The sequence below is a fragment of the Delphinus delphis genome, chromosome 3, assembly GCF_949987515.2.
Source record: "Delphinus delphis chromosome 3, mDelDel1.2, whole genome shotgun sequence".
NCBI classification, from domain to species: domain Eukaryota; kingdom Metazoa; phylum Chordata; class Mammalia; order Artiodactyla; family Delphinidae; genus Delphinus; species Delphinus delphis.
Genome location: NC_082685.1, coordinates 4,484,026 through 4,506,237, shown reverse-complemented (window position 1 = coordinate 4,506,237; position 22,212 = coordinate 4,484,026). Strand labels below are relative to the sequence as shown.

Genomic DNA, 22,212 nt, shown 5'->3' with positions numbered 1-22,212 from the left:
GAAGTTTCAGAAGAGTGGAAGAAGGGGAACAAAGTCAACCACTGTTAATACTCTGTGTTTCCTTCCAGTTTTCTCATTTTCTGCACTCTTGGTTACAGATGGGCTGTTTATACCACTTTGATTCCTCCTTTTCTTCAGTTGACATTATAACAACTTTGATTTCTCAACTGTGTTTTCGAGGTGCTTAGATATACTTTTCTAATTTAATTCTTCTGGAGACCTTTGGAGACACATCTGTTTCATTATTATTATGGTGCTAATATACACATAATATAAAATTCACCCCTATTTCAAAGTGTATGACTAAGTGGTTTTTGGTATTTTCACAGCGTTGTGTAACCATCACCAATATTTAATTCCAGAACATTCCATCATCCCCCAAAGAAGCCCCATCCCCATTAGCAGTCACTCCCCATCCCCCTCCCCAGCCCCTGGCAATCATGAATCCACTTTCTGTCTCTGTGGATTTGCCTGTTCTGCATATTTCACACAAGTGGAATCACACCCTGTGTGTCCTTCTGTGTCTGGCTTCTCTCACTGAGCATCATGCTCCCAAAGTCCGTCCATGTTGCCGTGTATGTCAGTGTTTCACTCTTTTTTTATGGATGATAATATTCCAGTGTGTGGGTGGACCACATTTTATCCATTCACCAGTTGATGGACATGTGGGTCATTTCCACTTTTTGGCTACTATGAAGAGATGTAATTTTTAATAGCTGCATAACATTCCACCAAATGAACATACCCTAATTTGCTTAACTGTTCCCCTACTGTTGGACATTTAGATTGTTTTCAAATTGTAAATTATACCTCTGCAAACACGTTCCTGAACATTTGGGATTCTCTCCCTTCCACAGATGCCCAAGATTGAAAGGCATGAACATTTTAAGGCATTTGAAACTTCCATGTAGAAGACCGCATTCCACCAGAGGTTTGCGAGTTCCCCCGCACACCTCCCCCCCCACTGCAGACAAAGGAGCCTCATTCACGGTCCCCAAGTCAGGACTGTGCCCTCTTAGTTTCCACAATTCTTTCCTGCACATACGTTTAACAGTTAGGTTTCATTCTGCCACATCTTGTATCCTCATTATGCTGTTCTTGCATTATCTCATTCATTCAACACATGTTGATTGAACACCTATTATGTGCCATGGGCCATCACTCATAGGGCTTCCCTGTGTCTCCCATTGAGAATGTTGAAATTTATTCAATTTCAATCAGCAAACACCACTTTCTTGGGAGAACCCAAAGATGAACCAGAGTTGTCACTTCCTGCAGTGAGGGTGACTCCGTGGCCCTTTATCATATTAGCCATGGGGTGTCAGGTGCTCACTTCACCTCCTAAGCCTCTTATAAAATTGGATTAAAACTCATAGCAGCAAACTTGTAGAGCTGTGGGGAGAACTCAGTAATAAAATGCATTTTTTTAAACACTTGCTGCCCAGAAAGGTATAGCCTCAGGGACACGGGCATGATGGAGGGCACGGGTGAGAGTGAAAACCAGTGATTAAAAGGGAAGTCACGCATGTTCCATGTGTGAGAAAAGCCCTGTAGGTGCTGCTGATGTTTGGGGACTCCCCAACAGTGGCCAGTCCCCCCACAATTACCCCCAGAGTGAAGCCACTCCCATGGCGAGGGGCTTCCTGTCAGCTCTGTAGCCCTCCCCTCATAAACGTTAGCCAGCGAAGAGGCCAAAACCCAAAGAGAGGGGGGAAAAGTAACTTGGAGGAAAGAGAGAATGAGAACAGAAGAAAGCAATTCTAGATAAAAACCTTATACATATATATTATCCTCAGAGAGCGAATAGAAAGTTCACTAGCCAGGAAACAAGTTTAAATTTGCCTTTTGAAAAAGAACATTCAAAGAACCAGAAGAAGCTCTTGGAAATGAAAAACCTGAGGATCAAAATTCAAATGGCAACAGAAGCGTTGGAAGAAAAAAAAAAACAGAATGAGAAGATAAAAAGAAAAAAAATGTAGACAAGAAAATTAGATCGATCCAGGAAGCCCAACATATGACAAAGAAGAGTTCCACAGAGAGAGGCCAGAGAAATTAAAAGTGGAAAAATCACCAGTGACATCATCCAAGAAAGTTTGCCAGGAATGGAAGATATGATAGAGCCCACTGAACGTACAGCACCACAGGTGAAAAATAGACCCATACCAAACCCACACTGTGAAAATGCAAGATGTGGAGAATAAAGAGAAGATGGAGCAGATTCTACAAGCTTCCAGAGAGAAAGGGAGTGACAAGCAGAAAATGAGGAAGCAGAACGGCTCAGATTGTTCAACTGCCCAAGACTGGAAGCTGGAAGACCTAAGGCAAGGGAATATATCCACTACTCAGAACACTTGTCCTCAGCCAAACCACCAATCACACAGGAGAGCTGAAGGAAAACACTTTCTCTGGAAATGCCCAGGGAGTATACCTTCCCAAAATAAGGGCACAAACCAAGAAACAGGAGACCTTACCCCAAGAAACTGGAGCTACATCCCAGGAATCCCAGGAGCTGAAGAAGAGGAGCCAGAATCACAGCCGGGCAAAAACTGCCCCTGTGTGGAGAAGTTAGTTCCACCTGAGGGGCCTGGGGAGAGAGAGAGTCACAGACACACAAAAAAACAAAGGCAATCACTAACTCCAGGAAAATCAAAAAACAAGTCCTAGAAAATAGAAGTGTTCCTTAGTGCACACTGTTGCACTGTGAACAATATTTTAATATAATAACATAAGCACTGAATATTCATTTAAGCAAAAGTTGTGATATAACTTTTGGGAGAGCAATATGCCTAATAGAGCTAAATCTATACTTTCAGGAGTAGGAAATCAATGGACAATGTTCAACTGGTAAATCCAGAGATGTGTAAACCATTATTTGGGAAGATGGAAGCAAATGCCAGAGAAACAGCCAATAGAAACAGCAGTGGCAGCCCTTGGGGAGTGAGACACACAGTGCTTTGTTTAAAACAGTTTTTTTTAAGCTTCGCACAGTCTTCAGCACACAGCCAAACACTCTACAAGTATTGCTACTATTAATTTTGACAAGAAGAAAACATCCATACCTTCGAGGGGCTCATCGCTGAGTCGGGGAGCTTTAGGTAATTTGGAGAACACTTGAGAGCTTACTATGTGCCATGAATAGCGACACATTTAATTTAATAGATGAGACGTGCACTTACAGGATCAAATAGATTAGAAAATGTGCCTACTTATAAGAAAATAAAGACAGAGAGAGACCAGAGGTCAGCAAACTACAGCCCACTTACCCACCATCTAGCGCACACCATCTGATTTTGTGCATCCAGTGAGCTAAAAATGGTTCTTTACATTTTTTAAAAAATATTTTTAAAAATTAATTTTTCGCTGTGTTGGGTCTTCGTTTCTGCACGCGGGCTTTCTGTAGCTGCGGTGAGCGGGGGCTACTCTTTGTTGAGGTGCGGGGGCTACTCTTTGTTGAGGTGCCCAGGCTTCTCATTGCGGTGGCTTCTCTCGTCGCGGAGCATGGGCTCTAGGCCCGTGGGCTTCAGTAGTTGTGGCACTCGGGCTCAGTAGTTGTGGCTCGAGGGCTCTAGAGCACAGGCGTAGTAGTTGTGGCGCACGGGGTTAGTTGCTCCGCAGCATGTCGGATCTTCCTGGACCAGGGCTCAAACCCGTGTCCTCTGCATTGGCAGGCAGACTCTTAACCACTGCGCCACCAGGGAAGCCCAGTTCTTTACATTTTTAAATGGCGGGGAAAAAACAGTCACAATGTTGCATGACATGTGAATAGTACATGAAGTTGAAATTTCAGCATCCACAAGTAATGTTTTATTGGAATGCAGCCGTACCTCTTCTCTTTCCCTTGTGTTCTCTCTGGTGGCTTTCGAGCTACAACGGCAGAGCTGAGTAGTCAAGACATGTGGCCCTTGACAGAGAGTTTGCTGACTCCTACGTTAGAGGATGAGGGTGTGGGGGACAGGATGGGGAGGATCAAGGTGGGATCCTGGAGCAGGGGCACAGGGGCAAGTCTTCCGGTACCTTGTGGATCGCCCGCTGTCCCTCTGACTTTACCCTCTCACACAAGTCTGCGTTCATTTGTTCTGGGAGGGCCTACCGCGTGCCAGGCTCCAGAGATAAATGCTTGCCCAGGCCAGAGCCAGTCCCTGCCCTCGCTCACGGAGCCTACACTCTGTCAAGGGGAGCAAGGTGAGTCAAAGGCAATCAACAGGAGCGAGTAAGACAGGGTAACCGGCAGTGATTCGGGCTTTGATGGTGGGTGGCCCCTCTGAGTGGTCAGGCACCGTCTCTTGGAGGAGTTGGAGATGATAAGAAGGAGGCTGCCTTGCGAAGAGCTGAGAGGAGCACACGCTAGGAGGCCAAAAACAGCACGTGCAAAGGCCCTGAGGCTGGACGGTGCCTGGAGCATTTGAGGAATCGGAGAGAGCTGGGAGCAGAGAGGTGACAGCGGCCTGCCAAGCCACAGCGGGGAGCTGGGTTTCGCGAGCACAGCAGGCACCAGGGGAAGGTTCCAAGCCAGGAGGTGACACAGACCCAGGTTACATATATTGAACCCTTGAGCGTGCCTGGGAAGTGAGGTGCCCAGCTCCACCTTTGGTACAAGGAAGACGGGACCAAGGGACATGGGGGAAGAGCAGGCACCCTCTCCCGTCAAAGGCAGATCCGCCTGAAGCTCACCCTTAGCACCCAAAGCGGGTCGTCCAAGAGGCCCTTCCTTGGACAAGTCAAGAATGGCCCAGCAGACCGCACTCTGGTTGCAAAGCATTTTTCCTCGAAAGAGGGGAGTATTCCTGCGCTGAATCCCCTGCGTCCCCTGGCAGGGAGAGAAAGCTGAATTTAAAGGTGTGTTAACTGGGGCAGTCTGATCCGGCCGAGTCTGATCCGGCGTGCTTCAGCCGAAGATCCACTGGGGCCCCGCAGCTCAGCTGTCCCCACACCTGGCAGCAGCTGCCCTGCCTCACCTGCCCCTCCACATCCAGAAAGCTGTTACTGGCACATTGGGAGGTCGACCGGGTGCCCCACACCTTGCCGGGCAGCTGGTATGTGGGCCCTGGAGCCAGACGAGCCTGAGCTTAAAGCCCAGCCCACAACTCCCCATGTCCTGGAGCATGGCACCCTCTGAGCCTCAGCTTTCTCATCTGCAAAATGGGTCCAATGAGAGCGCTCACCTCACAAGTGACAGGCACTGCTCATTACCTCTTCTCTCCCCAACATTCACTGGCTTAAAAAGTATGTTCTGAGCACGTGCTGTGTGCCAGGTACTGAGGCCACAGCAGTGAATGACACCGTCCAAAATCCCTGCCTTCAGGGAGCTGACATTCTAGAGAAGACGCAGCCAGTAAACAAGATAAAGTAAAATATATGTTCGGTCTGAACGTGGTAGTTCTACAGAGCTTCAAAGGAAAGGGGTGTGAAGTGTCAGCGGGTTGAAATATTCTGTGGGGTTTCTGGAATGTTGGGTGTGTCTGGGGAAGTGTCCCAGGCAGGAGGAACAGGAATGCAAAGGCCCTGAGGTGGGAGTGAACCTGGGAGCTTTGAAGAAGAGGAGGCCAATGCTCCTGCCTCCCCCTCTTCCTTGGCCCCAAGTGTAAAGTCCATATTTCCCAGCTTCCCCTGCTCCTGGGTTTGGCCTTGTAGCTAAATTCTACCCAATGGGAAGAAGGGAAGATCTCATGTGCATCTTGCAGGAAAAGTCCTTAAAGGGAAGAGGTGCACCATTGTTCTCTGAAACTTCCTGCTTCCTATTGGCTGGAATGCAGATGGGATAGATGGAGCTTGAGCAGTCATCTTGTATCAAGAGATGGAAATTCAAGTGCTGAGAAGGGCAGAGCCAGAAGACGCAGGAGCCTGGGTCCCCGTCACAGCCCTGGATTGCCTCCCTCAGAGAGGATTAATTCCTATCTAATTCAAACCTCTAGCACTGGGGGTCTTCCACCCCATGTAGCCAATCCTAATTCCAATTGATGCATTACGTAAAGTGCCCGTCACATGATGCCCTTTGTCCATGCCTACTACGATTTTCCTCTGTATTAGTAAAGGAGAATAAGAAATGTGCCCCGCCCTTGAGAAGTTTAGAACCCCAGTGGGGGAGTCCGCGGGCCTGACTCTCAGCCCCAGCCAGCTGTGTGACCAAGGGCAAGCAGCCTCGCCTCTCTGTCTCAGCTGCTCCAATTCCAAAGAGAGAGGATTGGCCCCAATAATCTCCAGGAGTTTGGAGAAGGGAGGGTTGGGCAAACTGCAACAGTGAAAACAGGAGAAAGATGAGAAAGGTGATGAACAGTGAGATTTGGACGAGCAAAAGAAAGGTCTTTGGGAGGGGGATGGGGTAGGTCCATCAGGGCTCCTCTGTTGCCAGCGCCACCTGACCTGGTGGGTGGACGGCGGATTTATCAGCTTGTGGAAGGGGACACCCAGGAGTTCCCTCTTCCTAGCTGGGTTTAGGGCAACCTAATCTGACTCACCAGTTCCACATCATAGAGTCCGTTCATTTCTTTTCTTTTTTTTTTTTTGGCCACTCGGAATGTGGGATCTTAGTTCCCCTACCAGGAATCGAACCCACACCTCCTGCATTGGAATCGCGGAGTCTTGACCACTGGACTGCCAGGGAAGCCCCGATTCCGTTCATTTCAACACCCAACTCCTGGTCCCATTTTCAGTATTAAGAATCCCTTTGGTTGCAAGTGGTAGAAACCCCCTCCCGAAGCCACCAAAAAGCAAAGACCAGCTTCCAACACTAGGCAGAGCATGAACTCCAGGCATGGCTGGATCCAAGCATTTGAATTCTCCGCGAGGTGTTCAGTCTCTCTGCTTCCCTTGGGCTGGTTCCTTCTCAGGGAGGCTGATGGGCTTAGTCACTAAGGCCAGGTCCACGCCCCTCACACAGCAAGATGAGAGGGCTACTGTTTTGTCCTTTCAGGGCATAGAAGTGGGGTCTTACTCTGAGAAGGGTGGGGAAGGCTTCAGAAAGATGGCGAGAGCTGGGGATGCCCTCTGGACAAGGGGGTAGGAGACATCCCAGGCAGAGGGGACAGCCAGGCAAACTCCTGCAGTTCAGCGCTGCCAGACTGGGAGATACTTGGTAGGAGCAGGAGACGAGGCCCGGGGGTCAGCTGGAGGCTGAACACGAAGAGCCCTGAGTGCCGGACTGAGCATCTGAGGCTCTGTCCTCGGGCAGTGGGGAGCTATGCAAGGGTATAGAGTGTGGAGTGGGGGGGGGCACAACCACGTTTTCATCCCGTGTTGGTGCAGTGGAAGGTGTATGATAGCAAGGCGGAAAACTGGAGGCAACCAGGAGAGCAGGGAGGGGGCTTCTGTGTCACCAGCCTGCACCACATGGCTTGCCTGGGGCGGGGTGGGGTCAGAGAATTTCTGGAATCAAGTCAACAGGACTGAAATGTGGAGGGTGAGGAGCCTGGCACTGGGGAAGTCTGGGAGACTGATCCATGATGTGGCTACCAACTGGCTTCAGGCTGGTAGAAGGCAAGAGACAGGAGAAACTGGTATTGCCACCTCCAGGGACTGGAAGAGCCATCGTGTCTTTGTGATTCAAAGTGGCTGGTTCTTGGATGCCTCCAGAGATGGGGAGCTCACCCCTTATGACCCAGATAGACCATGGACTCAAATCTATCCCCCTAGGGTCAGGCACAGCTCCATGCCCCATGCCCACACCATGGGGGCCTCCCTCACCCAGGCCAGCCCTTGTTGCTTTGGGCACCTGACACTGTCTCCTTTTAAGACTGTCGTCCAGAGCTTCCCTGGTGGCACAGTGGTTAAGAATCCGCCTGCCAATGCAGGGGACATGGGTTCGAGCCCTGGTCCGGGAAGATCCCACATGCCACGGAGCAACTAAGCCCATGTGCCACAATTACTGAGCCTGCGCTCTAGAGCCTGCAAGCCACTACTACTGAGCCTGCGTGCCACAACTACTGAAGCCCGCACGCCTAGAGCCTGTGCTCCGCAACAAGAGAAGCCACTGCAGTGAGAAGTCCATGTGCCACAATGAAGAGTAGCCCCTGCTCGCCGCAACTGAAGAAAGCCCACGCGCAGCAACGAAGACCCAACACAGCCAAAAATTAATTAATTAATCAATTAAATTTTTTTAAAAGACTGTCCTCCAGTCTCAACACCTCTGGTTTCTCTGGTTATTCATTCCAGGGAAGAGCCTCCCAGAGTGTGGGACAAGGACCCCTGGGGGTCCTGGGGAGGATGTCGATGTTTCTCAGACACCAAGTATCATGGTTTTGCAGGGAGAGAAAGCAGACCCCTTCGACCTCCTCCCATCTCTCTGGCTGCATCAAGGAGAAAGTCTCCATGGGGTGCCAGGGTGTTGGGGTGTCTTAAGCACAGGCTCATGGCCTTGCTGAGCAGAGGAGGCAGACTTCCATCGTGGGCCTGGGGCCGCTGAAGTGGCTGGTGTGACTCTAATGGTGCTGCTGGGTTTCCGCTGTGGCTACTTTGACGTTGCATTTCTATTTTGGGCAAGTGTTGATGGTTTGCCATATATGGTTGGCCTCCAGTGACCCCACTAAATGCCGGCTGCAGGGTCCCCAGCCCCTTGGTCCAAAGCAGTTCCCGTGGCTGGGAAGGGGGGGCTGGGGCACACCCTGGGATGATCCCACAGCCAGATCCATGGAGCACAGGGAGACTGACGAGCAGGAAACCTCCCTGCAAATGCTGCCAGCATTAGTAAATTACACCACCACAGAGAAAGACGTCCTCCCCCTTGCTCGCCTCCTACCTGCTTCCTTCACTGAGAATAACCCTTTGCTGGTTGGAGGGTCCCCTTCCGGAATGCTCCCCTTGGACTTACTGTCTCCTGTGTAATGCGAATGGGATCGTGCATTTTGTTTTGTATCACATTCTGGTAGGTGGTGGTTGTTTTTGACAATCAGAGATTTTAGCATTTTCATACACATAGTTTCCTAGTTTTTGTTGCATAATATTGCATGATATTGAATATCTATAATTCTTGTAACTGGGCCTCTATTGCCAGAAGTCACATGACACCTTAGAGGCAGAGACAGCCTTTTGGGGTACCAGAAAATTAAATTCTGGGCATCTTGCTTCATCACCCTGCTGAGATCAGCTTCATCCTTGTCCAAGCGGAGTCCTCCACTCATAGAAAGAATTGTAAGGGAGATCGCAGAGCGACAGCTGGAAGCCAGGCCCCCAGGCCATCAAATGCTCATCAGGTTGTCCTCTGAGCTGGAAGCTGGTGCTGCCTGGCCCTACAGAGGAGGAAACTGAGGCTGGGAGGAGGCAGCACCTGCCTCTGGCACAGCTGCGTTGGCGCTGTGGAGGCCCCACTCTTACCGTCCAAGGACGGCTGCTCTGCCAGGAGGCCTCCAGTTCCAGATGATTTTTTTCCTGTGGCCCCAATTTTCCCTTAATGTCGTTGATGATGATAAGGATATTCATAGTGGTTGACATTTTGAGGGCTTTCTTTGCTCCAGGCACCAGCAGCCCTCTCCAGGGGCCAGGTACTGAAATGAGATCCTTGTTGTTAGAGGAGTTGACTGAGGGCGTTGGAATCCCAGTCAGAAGGGTCCACCGTGTTGTCTGCGCTCTGTGGCTTGCTTACCTCCCCGGACGGGAAGCTCACTCTCCTTCCCCTCCCTGTGCTCGCTTGGCACTAGCTCCACGCTCCAAGGTGTGGGTTCCCGGAATGGGCAGGGGTGCGCGCCCCGCAGCGCCGGGCCGGGGAGCGGCGTGGAGCCAGAGAACGCCGCTGGCCCCCGCCCGGGCCTCGCGGGAGGCGCCTGGGGCCTCGGAGGCGGGGCGGGGAGGGGCCGCCGGCGGCGGCGGCGCGCTAAGCAGACCGCAGTACGGCCGGCGCTAGGACCCGCGGGGGCCTCCCAGGCCGCCGCGCCTCCCGCTCCCCACCTCCTCAATCCCAGCCTTCCCCCCCAAAATGAGGAAGCGGAGCAACTTGCTCCAAGTTGTGCAGCCGGGGCCGCCTCGGGGTGCGCAGCCGGCGCGCGGGGGCCCTCCTGGGGGCGGGCGCGGGGTGCGGCCCAGGGGCGACCCCTGAACAGGTGAGCGCGCCGGTGGGGATGGTGGGGAGAGACGGTGGGACAGTGGGGGGACCCCAAGGGCTCGCGGGTGGAGGTATGCCGGGCGAGCGCGGGAGGGGCCGGTGTGCGAGCGCGAGCGTGCGCGTCCGGGGCGCGCGTCCGGTACGCGGCTGGGGCGGGGGTGGTTAGATGCGACCAGGAGCGGGGTGGGGTGGGGTGGTATTTTTGTGGGTGCGGGTGTGCGCGTCTGCAGGCCCCTGGGTGTGTGTATCCGCGGGTCCACGTGGAGGGATGTGCGCGTGTCTCCGAGCTGCGTGTGCGCGGCCCTGCGTGTAGCTCTGCGTGCCCGAGTGGCCCAGCGTCTGGCGCCCAGGTGTTCAAGTGTGGGTTTGTGTGTGGTGGGGGGGGTGGGGCCGGTACACACGTTTCCGAATGTCCGAGAGTCTGTGCGTGTGTTCACACGTGTAGACGTGTGTGCACAACTGTCTCTAGGAGAACCTGCTTTTGCTTGCATACCCGCGTGCCTGTGGGTACCTGTGTCCACCTGTGTGTTTCTGTGTGTACATGGATCAGTATGCGTGTGAGTACACGTAGGGCTGGGGATTTCTGGGGGCACATATTCGAGGAGCAGAGACTCACCCCTCCCAACCTGTCCCACTGCCCAGCCACCTGGTGGGGTCCATGGGGGAAGCAGGGGGCGGAAATGCCCCAGCCCCAGCAGCAGCGAGGGACTTTGTGTGTCCGTCCTGGGTTGGCGTGGGGTGGGAGAGGGGAGAGGCTCAGCTGGCGGCCACAGGAGCCCAGCAGGGCTGCACTGCTCCGGCCCCCACCCCCTTCAGGGTCAGAGATTCTTAGGAATGACCTTGAATCATCCTGTTTCCTTGTCCTGTCCCTGCCTACTTACCAGAAAAGAGGAAGAACCAGGCTCCATTAGGTGGCTCTAAGCTCCCCACGCACTGTGTGGGCTGCTGGGGCCTGAGTCAGCCCCTGGCCACTTGCTCTGTGCCTGCCTTGTGCCTCAGTTTCCCTTTGGGGATGATGGCGGGGTCAGGCTCCATGCTAAGGAACTCTTCCAGGGAAAGACCACCTCCCCAGAGGGGCTTGGGGAGCCCCTACAAGCCTGGGGAGGCCGGCTGGCTGTCACCTCCACCTGGCCTGAGCTGGAAGTGGTAGTCATGGCCCCTGGGGCCCCAGCCTCGCTTGAATCTGGGCTCTCCAGCTGGTCTCTGCCCCCTCCCCAGGGGAGCCCTCGCTTCCTCCACGCCTGGCACCCCTCACCCATCTCAGCCAGGATGCCAACGGTGAGTACCCCCAACCTGGGTGCCTGTGCCCCGGCCCTTCCTCTGCTCAGTCCACAGGAGCTCCACTCCATGGGGAGCGGGAGGTTTACTGTCTGACCCGTGGCCCCTTGGCGGTGTGTGCCAATCTTCCTCTATCACTTGCTCTTGCTCTTCTTTCACCCTTTCCTCCTGCCCTCCTGCCCTGGGCCCCCGCTCTGTGACTCTGATATGTCCACTGCTCGCTCCCTCGCCCTCTCTCCTCTCCTCTCTCCCTGTGTGCTGTTTGTGGTCTCTGCCTCAATCCAGTCTTTCTCTCTCCTCTGGGCCTCTCTCTCCCCTCACCCCGCATCTCTCTCATGACCCCTTTCCCCCTCTCGGCACCCCCCCGCTAGAGGCGCTGGGCCCCAGGCACCCAATGCATCACCAAGTGTGAGCACACGCGCCCCAAGCCCGGGGAGCTGGCCTTCCGCAAGGGTGACGTGGTCACCATCCTGGAGGCCTGCGAGGTGAGTGGGGAGGGGGTGTATGCCTGGGGAGAGGGGACTCCGCCAGGAAACCATCCCACCGACCCCACCTGGCTCCCTTCCCGCAGAACAAGAGCTGGTACCGCGCCAAGCACCACGCCAGCGGGCAGGAGGGGCTGCTGGCGGCGGGCGCACTGCGGGAGCGCGAGGCCCTCTCTGCGGACCCCAAGCTCAGCCTCATGCCGTGAGTCATAGGGAAGAGGCCGGGACCGGGGCGGGGTCAGCGGGGCCCGGCCAGCCATGCCCAGCGCGCCTTCCCGCCGGCCGCAGGTGGTTCCACGGGAAGATCTCGGGCCAGGAGGCTGTGCAGCAGCTGCAGCCGCCCGAGGACGGGCTGTTCCTGGTGCGAGAGTCCGCGCGGCACCCGGGCGACTACGTGCTGTGCGTGAGCTTCGGCCGTGACGTCATCCACTACCGTGTGCTGCACCGCGACGGCCACCTCACCATCGACGAGGCGGTCTGCTTCTGCAACCTCATGGATATGGTGGAGGTGCGGCTGGCCACAGGCCCGGGACCCCAGAGCCCATGCCCCGCCATTGCGGAGATGGAGGGATGCCAGGCTCCGCCCTATCCCGACAGCTGGCTGGACATGGGACCCAAGAGGTGTCTGCTCCCCAATGGGGGGAAGGAGGGGCTGGTCTCCATGGGCCACCAAACCCTACAGTTGGTCTGAGTCCTCCAGGTCCCATCTCCAGAGACTGGGGTGACTCCTCTGGGGACACCTAGGAACCTCCAATTTGACACCAATGCCAAGACACTCCCCATCCTCCTGTTTCCTGCTAGTCTGCATCCTTTCCTGTTCCCATGGAAACCAGCCTAAAGAGTCCTGTGGGAACGAACCCCCTCTCCTCTTCCCCAGCTCCCACCCACCCCATCCAGAGGTTCCCCCCTAGGAAGGGGATGGGATGCAGGGGTTCCCTCACCCACAGGGTGGGCTCATGGCTGCCTCTGCCCTGCCCCACCCTGCAGCATTACAGCAAGGACAAGGGGGCCATCTGCACGAAGCTGGTGAAACCCAAGAGAAAGCAGGGCACCAAGTCAGCGGAGGAGGAGCTGGCCAAGGGTAGGGGGCCCCGCCCTTCTGCTCAGTGTTAGCCTGGACTGGAGAGGCAGGGCCCTGGGGCCTGGGCACAGGGCCAAGGCCACATCACCTGAGCAGGTCGCTGTGCCTGCCTCTGCAGGCAGAAGACCCGGGCTGCCCTTGGGCCGGGCGGGGCACAATATTGATCTGGTTCTCACACCTGCTGCTTCCCCCCACCCGACCCCTGCCTCTGTTCCCATCATCCCTGAGCCAGAAACCCTGGGCAGATCCTCGACGTCCCCCACCCTCCCACACCCCCTCCATGGCCAAGTTCTAACACCTGTTAAACCTGACCCCTCCCCAGGACTTCCAGTGGTTAGGACTCCGCGCTTCCACTGCAGGGGGTGGCAAGGGTTCACTCCCTGGTCGGGGAACTAAGATCCCACAGCCACCTGGCGCCGCCAAAAAAAAAAAAAAAAAAATCCGGCCCCTCCCTGCCTGGCTGCCCCTGCCCTAGCCCAGCCTCAGACAGTCCAGTCGGACCACCTCTTCCCTGAGGGAGTGTCCTCCTTCTTCCCAAACCCTCCCCTGTGGCCGAGCTATCTTTCCTGCTTCATCTACAAAGCCCTTCCTCTATTCCACAAGCCCCTGGGGTTGTATGACTCCTCGTTTCCTCTCATGCATCTGTACTGTTGTGTCTTCTATTCGCCTCACGTGAAATGCTTTTCCAGCCCTTGAGGAGTGAAATCCTCCATGCTCAGAGCCAATGTGCCCTACCGTGGCCACCCCTTTTGAACCTGGTGATCGTGGCTGTCTCCTTGGAAGTGTCTTGGGGATGGCATCTGGGTGGAGGCTGGTGTCACCGTGCCTGATTGTACTCAGGGGCTCGTGATTTGGAGAGGGGCTTTGCGGAGGTGGAGGAGGAGACCTACAGAACCTGCTGGGGGCGGGGGGGAAGAACACAGGGGTGCTTGAGAGAAAGATCAGGGAAGCTGGAACACAGATGATGACTTAGAGCGCTGGAAGATTCTGGAAGGTTCCAGAACCTTTACCAGAGGTTCCGGAAGCTTTACCAATCTCTGTTGTATTTTTTGGCCCGTGTGTGTGTCCCTGGGAGGTCAGGGATAAAGGATCGTAAAGGAAGAGCCTACAGGGTCCTTGGAAGGACACAGTCTCCAGATGGAACAGAGAAGGGCTCTGTTGCTTTTGGCCGCCCGATAACTGGTACCAGGAGTGCGGAGCCTCAGACACGCCCTTGGGCCACTGTGGGGACGCATGCCACACGGCCTGGTCTCCCGCCAGGTGGAGCTGCCGTGGGAGGGGCTGGCACCTGGCAGCCCTCTGACCGGGTCTCCCCCCGACAGCCGGCTGGTTACTGAACCTGCAGCATTTGACGTTGGGAGCGCAGATTGGAGAAGGAGAGTTTGGAGGTGAGCGGGGGGCCTGGCAGGGGCTGAAGGAGGGTGTGTGGGGTCCCAGAGATGAATTCACATCCACATTTGATACCTACTTGCTGTGCGGCTGAGAACCCAAGGGCTCCTCTCTGTGAAAGGAGGTTCACGACAGCCGGTGCCAGGAGAAAGGTAGTTCAGGCAGGCGCCCAGCGGGTGTGAGCCCTTCACAACCCCGGGCTCTGGTGCACACTGGTCCCTCTGGTCCCTCTTTTGTTTTGTTGTTGTTGTTTTTCCCGGCCGCACTGCATGGCATGCAGGATCTTAGTCCCCAACCGGGATGGAACCCCCGCCGCCTGCAGTGGAACGCTTATTCTTTTTTTTTTTTTTTTTTAAATTGTCTTCTATTATTTTATAATTTTATTTTTATTTTTGGAACGCTTATTCTTAACCACCAGATTGCCGGGGAAGTCCCTGTTCCCTCTCTTTTGATGCCGTTGCCTGAAGTTATTATCCTGGAAGACCCCGGGGCCTAGATCAGGGCTCACAGACCTTCTCTGGAAAGGGCTGGGGTGTGTGTATTTTCCATCTGTCACATCTGCTCAGCTCTGTCCTTGTAGCAGGAAAGCAGCCACAGGCCGCAGGGAGATGAACAGGCATGGCCGTGTGCCAATAAAACTTTATTTATGGACACTGAAATTGAATTCTGTGCAATTTTCATGTCATAAAATATTCTTCTCTTGATCTTTTTTCAACCATTTAAAAATGTAAAATCCCATTCTGAGCTTGCGAGCCTCGCAGAAACCCACGTTGGGACTGGATTGGGCCCGAGGGCTGGAGTTTGCAGACTGGTTTAGGTGATTCTCTTTGCTCAGGGATCTGGAGCTTGTAGGGGAGCGGTTTCCAGGCCTGGGGACCCACCGCTGCATTGGCATCCTTGGGGGTCAGTGTGAGTGGGTATGTCCCCGTGTCTGTCCAGTCTCTGTGGGGTCCTGATCTCCTCCCCCACCGGCCCCCAGCCGTCCTGCAGGGTGAGTACCTGGGACAGAAGGTGGCCGTGAAGAACATCAAGTGCGACGTGACAGCCCAGGCCTTCCTGGACGAGACGGCGGTCATGACGTGAGTCCTGGTGAGGGGAGGGCATGCTGGGGTGGGGGTCCAAGCCACCTTCACCCCACACCCGCCTGCCCCCAGGAAGATGCAGCATAAGAACCTGGTGCGTCTGCTGGGTGTGATCCTGCACCAGGGCCTCTACATCGTCATGGAGCACGTGAGCAAGGTCGGGGCAGGGCCCGAGGGTCGGGCGGGGTGCAGCGGCCGAGCAGCCTCCAGCAGCCCTCACCCCACCCGTGTCTCCCACACAGGGTAACCTGGTGAATTTTCTACGAACGCGGGGCCGGGCCCTTGTGAACACCCCCCAGCTCCTGCAGTTTTCCCTGTGAGTGGGGCTCCCGGGGGCAGGGAGACCGAGGCACGGAGCAGGGAGGAGCCTGGCCTTGGGAGTCTGTGGTCCAGGCACCCGAGCCCCGTGCCCGCCACCCCTCCACTCCAGGCACGTGGCCGAGGGCATGGAATACCTGGAGAGCAAGAAGCTGGTGCACCGAGACCTGGCCGCCCGGAACATCCTCGTGTCCGAGGACCTGGTGGCCAAGGTCAGCGACTTTGGCCTGGCCAAAGCCGAGCGGAAGGGGCTGGACTCCAGCCGGCTTCCAGTCAAGTGGACGGCACCCGAGGCTCTCAAACACGGGGTGAGCCCCCCTTACCCCCCAGGGCCCTTGGAACCCTAGCTCCACTGTGCGACCCTGGGCCTGTCTCTTGCCTCTCTGAACCTCCAAGGGACTGGCTCCGCCTCCCTGGTAAGCCCTTGGCCCATAATTGTTCCTTTTAGCCCCAGTCTGGGCCTTGGTCTCCTCATTTCTGAAACAGTCTTGGGCTCAGCAAGTGAGAGCAAGAATAACCTCGTTCTTGCACTGAGTCTGGGTTGGGGGGTGGGACGGATTCAGAGGCAGGAGCCTATTGGGGGGAGACCTGGGACTAAAGGTCAACCCAGGGGGACTTCCTGGAGGAAGCAGGGGCTGGGGCAGAAGCCCTGAGGGGTCCCTCTCCCCCTGATCTCCGGCCCCACAGAAGTTCTCCAGCAAGTCGGACGTCTGGAGTTTCGGGGTGCTGCTGTGGGAGGTCTTCTCATACGGCCGGGCTCCATACCCCAAGATGGTGAGCAGGGGTGGGGGGGCGGCACTGGGTCCCCCGCAGGTCTAGGGGTCGTGATCCTGACCCCCAGCCCGCACCGGCGTGCCCTCTGCCCATAGTCGCTGAAGGAGGTGTCAGAGGCCGTGGAGAAGGGGTACCGCATGGAGCCCCCCGAGGGCTGCCCGGGTCCCATCCACGCCCTCATGGGCAGCTGCTGGGAGGCTGAGCCCGCTCGCCGGCCGCCCTTCCGCAAACTGGCTGAGAAGCTGGCCCGGGAGCTGCGCAGCGTGGGCGCCTCGGCCCCCAACGGGGGGCAGGATGCAGACGGTCCCACCTTGCCCCGCAGCCAGGAGCCCTGACCTTGCCCGCGGGGCCTCGGGCCCCAGAGAACTGAGACAGTGGGGGGCACAGGGTGGGGACTCGGGCCAGGCCTGAGGAGCGGCAGGGCCAGCAAGCTGCCCGCCCGGCTCACATCACAGGGGCAGGCTGCGTCGGGGTTGGGGGGGGGCTCTGGGCAGCCCGTGGGCACCACGGCCCCAGGGAAGTGAAGGATTAGCGCCTGGATAAAGACTGGTTCCAAGGACTGGGTGTCTGAGTCTCTCTCTGCTACCACTCTGGGGACCCCATCACTTACTGGGGGTGATCTGCCTGCCCAGTTGTCTGCCCACTGAGGGGTTCACCAGGCTAGGACCTTGCAGCCCAGAGGGGCATATATTTCCCCTGGGATGGGGCCAGGAGACCCCCCCCCAGGCCAGGGATCACAGCCACCCGTAGAGCCACTTGCCATCACCCACGGGTCCGCCACCTCCTTTGGTGGCAAAGACCCCACCGTAACCTTCAGGGTCCCAGGTGCAAAGGACAGTGGGAGAGTGCCAGCGGCTGCGGACATCCGAGTCCCCTGTCCTGGCATCCTCTTTTCCTCAGCCTTGCCCCTCGTCCCCTCCTGGGGTGCTCCAGTGTGGCTACATCCTCCACCTGTCACGACCTAACAGCCTCACCCGGTGACTCCAGGGAACACTCGCTGAAAAAAAGCCAGCCACACGGCCTGTCCCAAGGCCCTGACCCTCCCGTCCACTCTCGAGCAGGGGCTGGGGCTCCGGGCTTGCACCCCCAGCTTCAAATCCTGACTCGACCCGTAGCTGTGTGGCCCGGGCTTGCCGTGAGCCACTGCGTCAAACTGAGGGCATGTCTGGGATGGGGGGTGTTAGTGCTAAACTCGGGGTGTCCTGGGCAAACTAGAGGGGTGGCCCTCCTCCATGGGCCCCCAAAGCCTCCTCTATGATCAGGCGTCTCTTCCGGGGGAGACATGAGGACCCTGAGGGCTCACACCAGTGAAGGACTGAGAGCACACAGCTAGTGCTCAGCTATTACCTGTGACTGTCAGCCACCCTCTCTCTGATGACGCTCCCAGACAGCCAGCCTCTAGGTTGCCTGGAGAGGGGGTTTCTGGCCAGCTCGGTGTGGGCCCCTCCCCAGGACCCCCTGAGCTGGTGAGGGGACACCAGGCCACAGCGCGGCCTCCCACCTTGACTGCCCCACCCCTGCCTGAGCGGAGCCTGAGAAATGTCTCAAGGTCACGCTGACCTCCTGCAGTTCCCCCCTGAGCCCCGCCCACCCTCTGGCCTCAGTTTCCCCACCAGCACCTGAAGGGGTTTAGCGATTCTTCCTGGGGGAGAAATGAAGGGTGGGAGGCTGGAGGGGCTGAGCGTGGCCTGGCCCCCGCCTAATCCAGATGGAAGGTGGCCCCGCACTGCCCTGGCCTGCCCCTAATCCGATGCTCTAAGCTGACACAGCGTCTGGACCTTCAGCCGCATCCTGCTAAATCGCCAAAGCCCCCTGGGCCTAACACCCAAATCCCTCCTGCGCCTCTTAACCCACCCGGAGCCAATTAGCTAAATGGGGCCTGTGAACAGAGCAGCTCTTTAGCGTTTCCAAGTGATGAAGCGTTAGGGGAATTACCTGCCCCCACTCCACAGGGCCCCAGCCCACCGTACAGGCGGGGCAGCTGAGGCCTGGAGGGGCCCCAGGAGCCTCTGGAAGCACTCGCCGGCCCTCCGGCCTGGGCTCAAGGCTTCTGGGGCCTCCCTGCCTGGCCAACCCCTTGGGTATCAAGCCCCCTGCCCACCGGGCCATCCCTCCTCGTCCAAGGCTGCTCGCCCCTGCCCCCGACTTCTCCAGGGCCTGCAACCCTTTGCTGCATGTGAGTGTGTCTGAGCGTGTGCACTCATGCCGTGTGTGAGTGCCTGTCTCCATCTCTTTCTCTTTCTCCGTGTGTGCCTTTCCACTACAAAACCAACATTCCCTACATTCCCTTATCTATACAAAGCCAGCAGAGATGAGATAAGGACTTATCTCTGCTTCCTCTGCACTCACTCCCTAGTCCATCCACGGGCCTGGGTCTCCCGCCTCGCTCCGCCGCTGGGACAAACTCCCTCTGTCCTCCTCCTGGGTCTCATCCTGCCCCCTCTCAACCCCAGTGCCCCTCCTCACTGTTTTCAGGGCACCCCCCCCCCCCGCCCAAGCCCCCAGGCTCCTTGGACTGGGGAGGGGGTTGGCAAACCAGTCTCAGGGGCTTCCCAAGATCCTGCTCCAGCTCTCAGGCCACTGCCTGAGGGACAGTCCCATCATCCACCTGTCCCAAAAACAGGGTCCGGGTATACCGGTCCTCTTCCCTCCTCCTCAGACCTTCTCCCCCCAGATTTCTCTCCTGCCTCTCCCCCAACCTTGCTCTGACCAGGCCTCTAGCATCCTCCTGGCCTCCCATCTTGCACACAATAGCTACTCATCCAAAATGCCATCTGTGCCCCTCCCATGCTCCACAACCTCCCATGGCTCCCCAGTACCCGCCCCTTCACACCCAGTCTTGTCCAGAATTTACAGCCTTGTACTCCATCTCCCACTCTGATCACCTTCATTGAAAGAGCAACCTTCCCTCCCCTGCTTGAGTCCCTCCCCTGCTCTTCATTGAAAGAGCAACCTTCCCTCCCCTGCTTGAGTTTTCTCACCAGGCTTCTGACCACCTGACATGCTATATTTTACTTATATAGTTACAGATTATCTGTCTGTCTCCTCCACTAGGATGCCAGTTCCAAGATATTTGTCTGTTTTGTTCACTGCTGTGAACAGTACCTGGTATACAGTAAGCTCAATAAGTGTTTACTGAGTGACTGAAAAGTGAACTTCTATTCATACCTCAAAACCCAGCTAAAATGCCCTATACTCCTTTGCCCCGCACAGTGCCCAGGGGGCCAACTGGAATTGCCTTCACCTCTGGGGACCTCAGCTTCCCCAACCCCCATTGACATCTGTGAATCTGAGAGGTTCTTTTTCTCACACCAGATGATAAAAAAAAAAAAAGCCGTAACAGTGGACATTCGTTAAGCACTCGCTGTATGCCAGTCACTGTGCGATGCTCTTTCCTTTCATCAGCTCATTAAGTCCCTGTGAGAGCCCCATGGGGTAAGTCCTGTTGTCGCCGTCTTACAGCTAGGGAAACTGAGGCCCAGAATGGGGGAGGCTCTTGTTTATATCCTACAGCGAGGGGTGGCAGACCCCGGCTAATGGTGTCCCTCCAACCCCTGGAACCCAGCCCTCCCTCTGTGGCTCAGAGCAACCAGCACCTGGGCGGGAGGGGCCCCCTCAATTAATCACCTTGCTAATCCTCCTTCCACCCGACCCCAACCCCCTCGAGTCTGGCTGGGCCAAGCCAGCAGCAGACAGAGCTGGGCCGGCAGGGGCTGTCAGAGGGCCTGCTGGGAGCTGTGAGCACTGGGCAGGTGGGCACAGGTGGGCCTGGGTGGGAGCTGGGGGCACAGAGAACCCCCTAGGGCAGAAGACTGGGGGGTAAGGAAGTGTTCCTTAAGGCAGTGTCCCAGCTTCTGCCTTCCTGGGGATCCTAGACACAGAGACAGAGATAAAGGGAGACAGAGGCAGTCAGGGAGAGCTCCAGAGGGAAAGAGAAATAGAGGCGGCAGGGGTGGGGGGGCGGACAGAGACACAGAGAAAAATGATCAGAGAGAAAGAAGTGGAGACAGAGTCAGGTGATCCGACATGGACAGAGAGGCTGGGGAGGCAGAAGGAATGCAGGACCCAGTGGAGGGAGAAGCCCCTCCATATCTTACCCCAGACCCAGCAGGGGCCGGGGGCTCCCCCGCCCTCCCCAACCTCAGTCCCTCCCATGTCTCACCCGCTGTCTGTCCTGCCACCGCCCCGCCAGGTGAGGGCGAGGAGCAGCCATGTTCCTGAGCCCGGGCGAGGGGCCCGCTGAGGGTGGGCGGCCAGGGCCTGGCGAGGAGGCCCCCAAGAAGAAGCACCGGAGGAACCGCACGACCTTCACCACGTACCAGCTGCACCAGCTGGAGCGGGCGTTCGAGACCTCCCACTACCCCGACGTTTACAGCCGCGAGGAGCTGGCCGCCAAGGTGCACCTGCCCGAGGTGCGAGTGCAGGTGAGGGGACCCCCTAACAACCCGAGGAGGGAGCCGGTGCCAGGTATGAACCCTCCCAGTGTATGGGAAGGCTTCCCGGAGGAGGGGACATGGGACTGGGACCTCGATGTTTGAATTTGCCGTCTAGGAAGGAGAAAGGGCATTTTTCTAGCCCTCCAGAGCAATGTGTGCGAAGGTGTGGAGGGGTGAAATAGGAGGCATTTCCACAGAGCTGGGTGTGGAGGCAGGCAGAGGTGGAGGCAGAGAAGGAGCTTGGGAAGGGCCTCAAATGCTGAACTTAGTGGCTGGAACTTCATGCCAAGGGCCAAGAGAGACCAGGAGGGAGGCCAGGAAGCCTGAGGGGCCCTGGGCAAAGGGAAAGGCAAGGAGAGCCTGGATTCAGAAGACTTTGGGGCTGATTTGATGGGGGCCAAGAGGCAGAGATCCTGCTCTCAAAACAGCCATCTCCTTGGGATAGGTAACACCATATGTAGGCACTGCAACAGGTGGGGGTCAGGTTAGACAGCAGGCAGAACCCGGAGAGGCTGGGAGGCCCAGAGCAGGAAAGAGTGGCCCCGCCTCAGCCCACCAGCCCTGACCCAGGAGCACCTCTCTTGTTGCTTCCAGGTGTGGTTCCAGAACCGCCGGGCTAAGTGGCGCCGCCAGGAGCGTCTGGAGTCAGGCTCCGGGGCCGTGGCAGCCCCGAGGCTCCCCGAGGCCCCAGTACTGCCCTTTGCCCGCCCTCCCGCCATGCCACTGCCCCTGGAGCCCTGGCTGGGCCCTGGGGCCCCAGCCGTGCCGGGACTCCCGTGCCTCCTGGGCCCGGGTCCGGGGCTGCAGGGGTCCTTCGGGCCCCACACCTTTGGTCCAGGCTTCACGGACGGTTTCACCCTGGAGGAGGCGTCCTTGCGGCTGCTGGCCAAGGAGCACGTGCAGGCTCTGGACAGGGCCTGGCCATCAGCCTGAACCTGGTGCCTGCCCAGCCCTCCCTCCTCAGCCTGTCTGTGGCCACCCATGCCGGGTCCCCCACCCCACCACCACCTCCTTACCCTGCCTTGCAGGGTAACTGGCACTCGGTTTCAAGAAGGAGGTGGCCAGAGGATCCCCGGCCAGGGGGATGGGTCCCTGGCCTGGTCTCAAGGGAGTGTGGGGCCTCAGTCTCCCCATCTGTCAAGTTGGCGTGGGTGGGCTGGATTCTGAGGTTCTTAGACTGCAATCAGGAGCCACTGGGGTGTGAATTCTGAGTTGATGAGTCTAAGTCCCTCCGCCTGCCGCCCTCTCTCTAAGAAGTAACAAGTAACAGCAGTAGCAGCTCATGTTCAACCCACCCCCTTTCACTGTGTGCTCCCCATGTGCCCATTGCTTTACCCCA

The 22,212-nt window shown here is 56.9% G+C and overlaps 2 protein-coding genes across 2 annotated transcripts; both read left to right on the top strand.

Annotated features, from left to right (window-relative positions):
* The first annotated feature begins 11,188 nt into the window (after positions 1 to 11,188).
* MATK (megakaryocyte-associated tyrosine kinase) lies at positions 11,189 to 16,988 on the top strand. Its single transcript, XM_060006535.1, has 12 exons — positions 11,189 to 11,308; positions 11,680 to 11,793; positions 11,880 to 11,995; positions 12,082 to 12,301; positions 12,781 to 12,874; positions 14,197 to 14,262; positions 15,243 to 15,342; positions 15,418 to 15,502; positions 15,588 to 15,661; positions 15,776 to 15,971; positions 16,351 to 16,437; positions 16,533 to 16,988. The coding sequence occupies exons 1-12, from the start codon at positions 11,300 to 11,302 to the stop codon at positions 16,770 to 16,772; spliced, it is 1,401 nt and encodes a 466-aa protein (XP_059862518.1). The 5' UTR covers positions 11,189 to 11,299; the 3' UTR covers positions 16,773 to 16,988.
* Positions 16,989 to 20,648: 3,660 nt separating this feature from the next.
* On the top strand, positions 20,649 to 21,806 carry RAX2 (retina and anterior neural fold homeobox 2). Its single transcript, XM_060007441.1, has 2 exons — positions 20,649 to 20,861; positions 21,468 to 21,806. Exons 1-2 carry the CDS (start codon positions 20,649 to 20,651, stop codon positions 21,804 to 21,806), a joined length of 552 nt encoding a protein of 183 aa, XP_059863424.1.
* The last annotated feature ends 406 nt before the right edge of the window (positions 21,807 to 22,212 follow it).

Coding starts and splice junctions, on each gene's coding strand:
- MATK (XM_060006535.1), top strand. Junction 12,302..12,780: donor ACCTCATGGATATGGTGGAG/GTGCGGCTGGCC, acceptor CCCACCCTGCAG/CATTACAGCAAGGACAAGGG. Junction 12,875..14,196: donor GGAGGAGGAGCTGGCCAAGG/GTAGGGGGCCCC, acceptor TCCCCCCGACAG/CCGGCTGGTTACTGAACCTG.
- RAX2 (XM_060007441.1), top strand. CDS start 20,649: ATGTTCCTGAGCCCGGGCGAGGGGCCCGCTGAGGGTGGGCGGCCAGGG. Junction 20,862..21,467: donor TGCCCGAGGTGCGAGTGCAG/GTGAGGGGACCC, acceptor TGTTGCTTCCAG/GTGTGGTTCCAGAACCGCCG.